The sequence below is a fragment of the Meles meles genome, unplaced genomic scaffold, assembly GCF_922984935.1.
Source record: "Meles meles unplaced genomic scaffold, mMelMel3.1 paternal haplotype, whole genome shotgun sequence".
Taxonomy (NCBI): Eukaryota; Metazoa; Chordata; class Mammalia; order Carnivora; family Mustelidae; genus Meles; species Meles meles.
The window spans coordinates 48,594-59,922 of NW_025721425.1; the positions used below are offsets into that span (position 1 = coordinate 48,594).

General features: G+C 54.8%; 1 protein-coding gene across 1 annotated transcript; it reads right to left on the reverse strand.

Annotated features, from left to right (window-relative positions):
- On the reverse strand, positions 1–2,142 carry LOC123936375 (protein FAM71A-like). The gene is made up of 2 exons (XM_045996963.1): positions 370–2,142; positions 1–214 (listed from the first exon to the last, which is right to left on the reverse strand). Exon 1 carries the CDS (start codon positions 1,972–1,974, stop codon positions 529–531), a length of 1,446 nt encoding a protein of 481 aa, XP_045852919.1. The 5' UTR covers positions 1,975–2,142; the 3' UTR covers positions 1–214; positions 370–528.
- Positions 2,143–11,329: the final 9,187 nt, after the last annotated feature.

Here is an 11,329-nt window from a genome sequence, read left to right on the forward strand (position 1 = left end):
GCTTAGGAACATTTGTAAACCGAAAGAAATGGGGGAGGTGAGCTTTCTGGGCCATACTTTGACTTTCAGCTGTGGCCCCAGGAAACAAGCCAGACAGGCCTTGAGGCAGGATGCTTTGGCTCTGAGCATGGCTGTGAGGTGGGGGCGGTCCTCGACTGGACCCTTGGGTCTTAGGTGGCGGCCCCGCTGTGAGGTCACTACTGGGCTGCAGGACCTAGAAATTCAAACAGAACGCAGCAGGCCATTGTCAGATTGGTATATTTTTATTCACTAACGTTTTTTAAAAAAAAAATGAAATATTCCAGTGAGGGGAGCTAGAATGGGGTCTCCGGGGATACGTCCCCAGCTGCGGAGATCTCTGGGTCTTACTCATGGGCTTCGAGTCAATGTCTGCATGAGCTCAGACGTCCCGCTCCCCGCGCTCTCCCAGCCGTGGCGGCTCTCCGCCGCGTCGGCGAGGGCCTCCATGCCGCTCTTTTCCGCTGTCTTCGACGTGTACGCGCCTCTGCCGCGTGGGGAGGCCCGGCTTCAGGCAGTGAGCCTGGCTCTCAGGTTCCTCAGGAACCCGCGGATCCTGCCAAGCGTCTTGGTGCCTGAGGCCCAGCTGCCAGCGGGGAGGCTCCGCCCCGACTTGTGGGAGGTCCCGGCCTCCTCGGCGATGGGGGCGTGGCTGGTGGCGTCGTCGGGGGCGGGGCTGACGGCGTCGTCGGGGGCGCGCCGGCGGCGCGCGGGGCTGCGGAGGCCCTCGTCCTTCTTGTCTTCCGGCGCGGCTGTGTGGCCGCCTAAGGAGCGGCTGGAGGCCTTCGGGGTGATGTTGTTCCCCGGGGCCTTGTGACGGCTCTCGGCGGCCCTGCGGTGGCCGGAACTGCGGGAGGCTCGCTCCTCCCGGCGCTCCTTGCGCTCCCTCCGCTCCCTGCGGAGCGGCCTTCCCGCCGGCTCCCCACTGCCCGCCGAGCTCGACGCGTCCGAGAGGAGCTGGCCTTCCGACCCGTCCGCAGCGGCGTCTCCCGCAGGCTTGCCGGCAGCTCCGGTCCCGGCGAACGGCAGGCGTAGGCGGGCCTCCCCCGCTGCGAGCTCTGCCGCTGTCCCTGCGGCCGCCACTGCCGCGGCCACCGCGGCCTCCCCGGCGGCCCCCGCCTCGGTCCTGGCCCCTGCTGCCGACTCCCTGTAGAGCCCGGTAGCTTTTGTTGTTGGGGCAGCTAGAGTCGACAGGCTGTTGGGTGTGGGGGGGTCCTGAAAGATCTCCTCCCCGCCAGCGAAAGCTGCAGAGGTGGCCCCGGCCACCTCAGAGTCCACGTGGAGGCTCCTGACGCTGACCTGGTCCTGATGCCCTTCTCCTTGGAAATCTGCCCCTGCTGGGTACCACCCGTCCTGTTGTTCACACAGGGGCATGCCCAGCTTGTCCTCCGCTGGAATGGCGTAGGTACTGCTGTGACTGTCCACTGGCGGCCGCAGGAGGTGAACGAGCTTTTCCCAGTAGGGGAAGAGGTCTTCGCGTGCATCCAGAGGGGGGCTCAGCTGCAGGTAGCAGGAGCGGCCGGTGGCGAACTTGAGGCGCAGCTGTTGTTTCTCGCGGTCATGAATGGAGATCCGCACAAACTTCAAGGGAAGGAGCCTGGTGAGCTCCAGGGTCCCCCAAGCCTTGCGGCCTTTTCCCTTGGTGGTCTGGCCCCGGTCGGAGTCCTCTTCACAGCCGGTGTCCGGGCGGGCCAGCAGCATGACATCTGGGCTCGGGAGGCCGGGGCTGGTGGATGCGATGCCCACGGTCACCATTCCGACTCGGTGGTGCACGTCGACGACTTCCCCTTTCTTTGTTATTTCAATAAAGTCACTTTCAAACAGGGGTGTGTTTTTTAAGAGATAGTATTCTCCCCTGCGCAGCTGTCGCTGGAGTTTCCCCATGGCGGTGTCGAACATGCCCACCCCGGAGGCGCTGTGCACCCTGTGATGGGGTGGCCGAGTGGATGGAGACATGGGCCAGGCAGGGGGTGGGCTTGATCTGGGGGCTGGTCCCTGGAGCTTGTCCTCCTCCGCCTGGTTGTGTTGGCAGAGGGTGCAGCCCCGCTCCTGCGGCACTGGGCTGGCTCTGTGGCGGGGTCCCAAACCCACCGCGCCCCTCAGGCCACAGGCCACAGGCCCCGCTTTGGCTCAGAACCTCCCGGAGACAGGGGTCAGGGTGGGGGGCCCTGAGGGTGACCGCGGGGACGCTGGTGGGTGCCTGGACCTCAGACTGAAGCTCTGCAAGGGTATAGAGCTGGACGGCGGCTCCCCCACCTCACCTCTGTCCCTCACTTTTTAATCTTCCTGATAGGCTGCCAACTGCGAACTGGGAACTGCAGTCCTGGTGAGACTAACCTCTGTCTCAGCCCGCACCCTGCGCAGCCCTATTTATCCTCTGCTGCCCTTTGTGACCTGTCACCGGCACATACCCCTTTGTTGTCATCCCGCAGACACCCCCTCAGGGCAGGGCCGTCATCCTCCCCCCAAGTGCCCCCCTGCCCCCACAGAGGACAGGCCCACCCTGCCAGGGACCCAGGCGGGTATCCAAATAAAAAGGGCTTCAAATGGAACAATTTTGTGCGGGGAATTTTTTTTCCCTCCCCCAAATTCGGAAGATTCAGCGCCTGGACACAATCTCTAGGAATGACTATAAGGCGATGGGATACGTTTGAACCGTTTGAGCTCTTGGTTTCATCTTATCCAAGAACCCAGAACTGGCAGTCTTGATGCTTAACCTGTTCCGTCCTAAGATGGCAGTAGACGTGGCTGCTAACAGCCATTAACAGCCCTGAAGGATGACAAGAAAAACGGCCTCCCCTAGGCACCCGGCCCTGTTCTCCACACACGACGATGAGAGTCCATCAGGTTTGGCAGTGTTCCCACTGGCCCGTTTTATGAGGAGAGGGAGGTGACATCATCAGCCCAACTTCACGGAACTAATGGTGGTAGAGGCCACGTTTCCGGGCAGGTCTACCGGCTTCTAAAGCCTCGTTCGGAACCACCATAGTACTTGGCTCCCCACAGCTTGGCCCAGCCACAGGTTTTCAACCAGACTGATTTAAGACCTTTCTGAGGCACTGTGGGAAGTTGCACGACTCCCTGTGTGTATGGATGTTGTGGAGAGAACCTAGGCCACTACTTCAGACAGCGGCTGGGCTGAATTGGGAATTAAATTTTACAGGGGGGGCATCTTGGTTCCTCCCCTCGCTTGTGCTTCCACGAGCAGCCCATCTGTGGAAACCTGGTTATTCTCTCTCAAGAGCGCCCCACCCAGGTTTTCGTCCCTTCTCCTCCAGTGCAATGAAGCGGGGCTTGGGAAGGGGGTGCTGAGAGGTCATCTGGGATTCCAAGAGTTTGCCAAGCAGCCTCCTGGGGCAACAGGTGTGCTTTGGAAGCAGCAACGCCTGTGGGGAGCATGTGCCCTTGTACGTACGTCCTGCCTTCCTGCCCCTCCCACACAGCTAGCCCCAGAGTGAGTGATTTCTGAACTGTTGCTTGAAAGTTCTAGAAAGATTATCTGCTCCCAACTCTCGTATCTCCCGGTTTGATGTTATGCCCGAAATCCGACATTTGGGATTCATTCCTTGAAAATAAAGGCCTTTCTGTTCAAATGCACACACGAGTGCATCAACAGGGGAAAGGACAAATTCGAGGTGGTCTATCCCTACAGTGGGATGTCATTCGGCTGCAAAAAGAAATGAGGAAGTGCTACGTGCTCCAACAGGGATGAATCCTGAAAGTAGGATGCTAAGTACAAGAAGCCGGATGCAAAAAGCCACATGCTGAACGATTTCATTTCGACGAAATGTTCCAGAAGAGGCAAATCCATAGATAGATGTTAGATTTGAGGTTGACTAGGGCTGGAGGGAGGGGAGTGTAGGGAGCGACTGCTTAATGAACAGGAACAGGATTTACTTGGTGGGCATGAAAAGTCTGGAACTAGATAGTGGGGATGGTCTCACCGCACTGTGAATGTACTGAGTTTCACTCTCTCGAGAGTGGGTACGACGGTAAACGTTATGTTGTAGTTTCTCTCTCTCTTACACAGTGCACATATACATTCCTGCTTGGAGCCCTTTAGAAAGGTCAGTGGTGTGACTGAGCTTTCCATGTCCCCAGCTGTAAAATGGGGTAAGAGTTGCTGTGAGCATTCAACGCGGTAATGCACGTGAAGTGTTGAGCGTTATCGTGGAACTCAGTAAATTGTAGCTGTCGTAATCATTCATCCTCAGCGGACCCTTTAAGCGTCGGTGCAGATTCCTTCCTGAGAGCAGTTTTTGAGAAGACAAACTGAGAAGCTTCTGGGGTTAGAGCTAGTATGAGAACACCGAAGGATGCTCTATGGGCCAAACTGGCTTCTTCTGAGTCCCGGCTTCAGGCAGATCCATGAAAACACAGAGAAACTGACCACAACCAGAGTATGGGATGCACGGAGAGGAAAGGCTTCATATGGGTTTGGGTTTCCAGGGTTTGTTCAAAGCCCATGGGGAGAACGTGGGATGAAGATGGAAAATAGCATTTTAGCTCTTGGCAGAAAGTGCAAGTTTTCATTCCAGAATGCCCTGGGGCCAGAATCCTGTAGAACTCTCAATTCTGAAAGAGGTGTCTGGCCAGATGTCAGGGAAAGGCAAGGGGACAAGGATGAGGTCAGGAGAGGGGGTGGACTCTCCACGCCCTGCAGTGTGACGTCACCACCCCAGCAGGAGGCAGCCGCAGGGAAAGACACTGGCAAACCTGCTGTCTGATTCTGGCGGAGGCCCCCATCCCGTTAATTCTCGCAGATCCTCCCAACCTTCCCTCTCCGGGGACTGTGGTACAAGAGGAACTAAACAACTTGATGGTAAGTACATATTCATCTTTTTTTATTCAAGTTTCGAAACACAAACTCGGCGACAGAAAAGTAAGCCGCCTTTAGTGCCCTTGATAAAAGGAGCTTTCCTTTCCCCTAAGCATAGCTGTAGGCGGGGCCAGGCCAGCTAGACGGAGACGGCCAATCAGCGGGGCATGCATATATTTACTGAGGTGAGTTGCAATCCCATTGGCCACCTGTGTGTGGGCCGGGCTCCCCCACCTCTCTAAAGGCTGGTCTGTGAGGCTGCGGGAGGGGCGTGGGTAGAGGGAGCCCTTAGAGTAGGCATTAGGGGAGCCTTTGGGAGCCCTTAGGGGAGTGGTAGGAGTGGTAGTGTCGGGCTTGTGGAGAGTGACAGCGCCCTTTTCCTCGTCGGGAGCATCAGGAACGACATTGCTGGGAGCCTCGCCGCCCTGAGCAGCCTGGTCAGGAGCCGGCAGCGCCGCCTGGTCGGGAGCGGCCTCGCACTGGGGAGCGAGCGGCCTGTGGTACAGTGAGGGTGAGGCAGGGAGCCTCCAGGAGGGACCCCAGGGCAAGAGGGCGGCGGCCCCCAGCAAGGCCCGGGCACCTACCGGTCAGTTTGGTTTCTGTGGCATGGCGCGAAATAAAGCTTTGCTTGCTTTTCGCTTTGTGTCAGTCTCGTTCCTTTGATCCCGGGCCCTAACAATAACCGGTGTTACTTTTCGGATCAATGTTTTTGGCCATAGCCACCACCCACTTCCTTCCTCTCCAATTCATTGTCCATGGCAGCTGAAAAAAAACGGTCTTGAGTTTTCGTAACAGCTGATTGGTGGCACCTACACGTACAACCGGAGGGTAAATGCGAGAAATGCTCCCCCACCCCTTAGAGAAACCAGATTATCTCCTGCAAGCGGGGGCGAACAGGCGCTAGCACCCACTGGATCTTTAGAGATTGGCAAGTGTCCCTGGTGTGCAAGCAAAGCAGCCCCATCGGGACACTGGTGTCGCAGGGGTTAACTTGAACCGCGCAGGAGTTCAGAGGAGCAAGCTTCCCATTCCTGTGCACAGGAGTCTGAACCTGGAATGAAGCTACTCTCTGTCTCCAGAAAGACGTTCGTGGCAGACCAGCCCGCTTTTATTTCTCGCCTCTTAGGGATACCTTTGTGTGCAGGCATAGAGCAAGGGCGCCTTGGCTGAACTGGTTGTTACTTGCCGGTCAAGTTTAGAGGATTCTTGGATTTCAGCATCAGAAAGGAGCCCTTGTGTCTGGGTCCGGTCGGTCGGTTGGAGGGGGCCCGGTTGCCCTAAGCCTGACTTGGTCCGTCCACAAGACCCCCTGTCCATCACTGAAGGCTGGGTCCCCGGCCAGGGCTGGGAGGGGCCTCTCTGATTTTGCCCCTCGGCCAAGAGGCCGCAATGACACCGGAAAGTTGAGGGAGTGGACGTGAAACAGAAACAGATGGCTTTAGTTCCAGGAACTCAGAAATGGAAGGAAAGGTTGTAGATATGCTTTGAGACCCACTATGGCCTAGGTTTTGGCTGTGCCGGCCGGAACTCTGCCGCTGACCTTGGGAAAGCCCCTCTCCTCTCTAGGCCTCAGCTTCCTCGTATGTCAAGTACATCTGGGATTAGTCAAGATCCTTCTGGGTCTGACAGGCTGTGGGGTTCTAGGTGTCCCAGGACTCTCTCTGTTTCCCGGGGGTCAATGAGCCTGAAGGCATGTGGCGAGCGATAGGGAGAAGGGGACCAAGAGATGTCCAGTGCGGGTTCTTGTGAGTTCAAGTAACTGAAAGGGGGAGGACAGGAAAGGGGTAAGAAAATCAAGAAGACGGAAGCACGTAAGAGGGGAGCTGAGGAGAGGGAAAGGAGGAGACCCGGCGGTGGCGCGGTGACCCCAGGCCCCTCAGGTCCAGCCGGCCCGGCTGACTTTGTTACAGTGGGGGGTGAGGGAGTGGCAAATCTTGTTTTCCCAAGAAGGCCACACTACCATGGCCGCCCCCGCGTCCTTTTGCAATGTGGTCTTGTCGTTGCCCTGTGAAGAAGGAAAAGTTCAATTTCTCTCCCTTAAAACCTGGGTTGCCCTTCGGACTCACTTGTAGCCGGTGGAATGAGGGAGCAGTTCCGTGGGGGGCCTTCTGAGGCTCAGGGAGCAGCAGCTTCCACTTGGCTATCTTGAGATATTTGCTCTGAGGGAAGCCAATCTGACCACCCGTGACCACCACCAGGAAGGCCACGTGTAGGCATTCCTGCGGAGAATCCCAGCTTAGAGCCATCTCCCGCAAGGCACCAGACACGTGAGTGAGGATTTCTTTGAGTCTCCAGCCCGGACTTCTGATTCACCTCACTCCATACCATGAGGAGCAGAGGAAACCGCTCCCCGTGGAGCCCTGCCCAAAATCTTGATGTAGAAGAATCTACGAGATACCATTTTATAGGTCACAAAGTTTGGGGGGAGTTTGTTATAAAGCAAAAGGATGGTAGGAGAGGCTTATAAAAATAGGAGCTTCCTTAACACGAGAAACCCTTAAACATGGATGAACAAGACTTTTAAGAGCTCAGCGATGTGTGAGATTTCAAAACCAATTGGGAAGCCAACATCTAACTTTGCCTATCCAGGGCATTACGACAAAGTTACCATTTCCTATAGGTCACCATATTATGTGTTTAAGAAGTATATTTTCATGGGAAAGGGAGAAAAGGCACCCATCCCAGCGGGTTGGTTAGAAGGAAAGAGATGAGCAACAGCCCATGTTGGCCAGGATGTGGAAACAGCAGAGCTCCCACGCACTCCTGGTGGGAGCGCGGAATGGCACGGTCCCCGTGGAATTAGCATGTAGGACTGAACGTTTGTGTATATTCAGTTCCATTTCGAAGTATATGTCTGACAGAAACGTATGCATATTTTTACCCAAAGATCTGCGTATCAATGTTCATAGCAGCGCTATTCTTAGGGGCCCCAAACTGGAAGTAACTGCAACACCCACCAATGGCTTCATGAATCAATAAATTGTAGTATGTGTCTGTAATGAAATATAGCTGGGAGAAGGAATAATTGCCACAAAAGTCATGGACCACTCTCATGACTATGATGTTGAGGGAAAGAAACCAGAGTCAAAGAATACATACAATGTGATTCCATTTACCTAAAGTGCAAAAAGAAGCAAAATGAGTCTCCGAGGTCAGAGGTTAGGACAATGGTTACCCCGGGGTGGTAGAGAACACGAGGGGGGCTTCTCGTATGTATGTTATCTCTCAAACGCAAATGTTAAAAACAGGAGGAAGGACATGCTCTCGAAGCAAAGGATTTGCTTCAAACTTTCTAAAAAGTTTTACGAAAAACTTTTAAATTAATCCATTAATTGAATTCATTTTAATTCAATTAATTCAATTTAATTATGAACAACTTTAAATTTAATCAATTTCTAAACTTAAATTAAATTTAATGAAAAGGAGACTTTGAATTTCTCCTTCTTTAATCTCACGTAAATTGCGAATGGCAAGGTGCTGGGTTTATGGCGATGTCCGTGGGAGAAAGAAACAGGGGCGACGTGGTCAGCAGCAACTGAAACTGGGGGAAAGAGGCCAGCCCTCGAAGGAAGGTGCTTCTCCGAGGCTCCTTGCTGCCAACTGTATTGCTTGCACGCAAGCGCATTTCTAGAAAGATCTTTCCCAGACTTCTGCAGGTCCCGGCACATGTAGCAAACGGCAACATGGGAAAGGCATACTGGGGTGTCACATGGGGCTCCCGGCCGCCACAGCCAACTGGCTGGGTCGTCCGGGTGCCCCCAAGATGAGTGGTACCATTTCCTCCGCACACTTGTGGGAAAACGCCCACTTACAGAGGGTGGGAAACATGAACCTCCATAACGCATTGTAAGTTCTCCTGCTCTTCTGCTCCAGGAAAATCCAGCTCTATGTGCCCTTCCTTTCTGGATTACAGGTCCCATTTGCAGCAATGAAGATCATGGGGTCCAGGGCTTTATGGAGCATTCCCGGTCTCTCCTTCATGCCGTGGTCTCATTTCCTCTTCCAGCCTCATTTCCCAACACACCCTCACCCCCTTCCCACTGCCCTCCCCCACCCTATCCCCTAAACACATGATATCTTGGGCGCGCTGTTCTTGCCTGTCATCTAGAAACATCGCCCAAGACCCCCAAGCTCCCAGGTCGTCCTCGTTCTCCATCATCTCTCTGCTCAGACCTTCCCTTCTCTGACGCCTCCTCCTATACACTGCCCAAGGCCGCCACCACGCCCTGATGTGCGCTCCTGGTATGTGTGTGTATACATGAATGATCTTGCCCAGAGGAGGTGCTCAACAGTTGTTTCTCGAATGACTTCCAGGCTGCAGAGAGACCGCGACACTAATCCCACCCTACCCCTATTCTGGATGGTCACTCATTGTCCCCTTGAGTTGGAACCCCCAAGTTCCTAGGGTCCCCGTCTTAAGGCTACTCCACACTCTGCCATTCCCCTGCCTTGGGAGCCATGCAGCCTGCAGGGGAGATATTACCCACTCCCCGCCCCCCACCTCCACCCCAGCTCACAACTCTGGGATTAGCATTAGGCCAATTGTGGTGTGACAAAGGGAAGGGGTGACTGTCCCTTAGCGTCAGTCCCGGCTCCCATCATTCAAGCAATAGCCCGTAGCACCAGGATGTGGCCACAAGGGACTCTACTGGGCGACACTTACCTGTACAGTGGAGGAGGGTTTGTGTGAATCCATCTTGCCCGGATGCACAAGGGGCAGCTCAAGGAGCTCTCGTCTCCTGTCCGGTTCCCTTTGGCTGCCTTATCCTGATGTTTTACCCCCTAGCCACCGAGAAGCTGTTTTATATCTTCAGACATTCCTCCTTGCTTCCAGGAGCCTCTCTTCTTGCTATCCCCTTTCCACCAACAGTCACCGCGGGGAAGGGCACTTCCCCTTTGGTCTGTTTTCCCTCCTTTAGATGAGTGCTGAGCCTATGCCATGAGCTCCGTGTCCCTCCAGGATGTGGGATGGAAAATTGTCCTGTGCCATCTTCTCAACATGTCCTGACTCTGCCCCCTTCTGTTTCCCCAACGCCACCCAGGATTAGGTTTCTTCCTCTCTGGCCAGGATTAATACAATCCCGGCTTCCTGGAGCATCGCCGGTCTCCAGACAGACCCCCGGCCGCCAGCTGTCCACCCTGGCTTTCAATGGCTCCCCTGGGCCCAGACGTTCACACAGCACCCCAGGTGCCCCAAGATCCAGCTGCCTGATTCTCCAGCCTCACGTCCCCTTGGGCTCCAACCGGCAGTACTGAAATGCCTGTAATTGCTCAACACATCGTGATGTTTCAGGTTTTTGTCCTTTGCACACATTCTTGTCTGCGACCTGCACCTCTCCATGCTGTGCCCTGAGCTCCCCATACTTCCTCCGCCTGGCAGAGCCCTAGTCACCCTTAAAGCTGCTGATTCCTCTGTGAACCCGTCCCCGACCTCAGACTCCTTCCCATGCCCCGGAACTCCTCCTCGGAATGGATCGTGGGCCCTGAACACACGTCTCTCCTTGTGTCTGTCATTTAGAGTTGGGATGAGTGCTCAAGCCTGTCCTGTTTTCCCCATCCCCTCCACAGCTCCCTGCGGGAGGCCGAGCTAGCACTCAGGCGGTGATACATGGAAGGTCTTGCCTCACCCCTCTCTGAACCATCGCCTCCACCTTGAGCAAGTCCTTTAAATGCTCTGAACTCCACTTTGCTGACCTGCCAAATGGAGACCTGGGAATATCAGAACAACTTGAAATCATTAAAGAACTTTTGGGGCACCCGGGTGGCACAGTGGGTTAAGCCTCTGCCTTAGGCTCAGGACATAATCCCAGGGTCCTGGGATGGAGCCCCACATGGGGCTCTCTCCTCAGCGGGGAGCCTGCTTCCCCCCTCTTTCTCTGCCTGCCTCTCTGCCTATTTGTGATCTCTCTCTGTCAAATAAAATCTTAAAAAAAAAAAAAAAAAAAAAGAACTTTAACCGGCTAAGTGCTGTTCAACAGCCAAATGCTAAGCAGATTGTCTTTATTCCAGACTGGCGTTTACCTACACTTGCCCGTGTGGGAATCAGAGGGTCAAAGGAATGGGATGTGATCTTTTTGTAACCTCGCTGCCTTGAGTCCAGGGAAAAGCTGGTTACGAGTCAACTATTAATTCTGTCTCCCCGCAGCAACGAGTCTTCTCTGAAGCTCTGGGTTAATGATCCCGAGGTTGTTTTCCTCACAGGGCCAAACCGTTTCTAATCTTTGGCGTGTTCTTGTTCTATCCTTTAAGAATAACTTGACTCACTCCAATAATTCTCCATTCTGGGGTTGTGAACCTGGTTTGGCCCGAGGAAACGGTGACTGTGTGGGGGTCCCTGGCTCCTTTCCTTCCTCATCCGTGCCCCCGCCCCATGGCCACCAGCACCCTTCCCTTTACAAAGAGAAGAGACTCCCCTCTTCATCACACGGAAGGGCCAAGCACATATGCTGGGACCTAACGACTACTCTCCCTCACGTGAAGTTTAAGGATTTG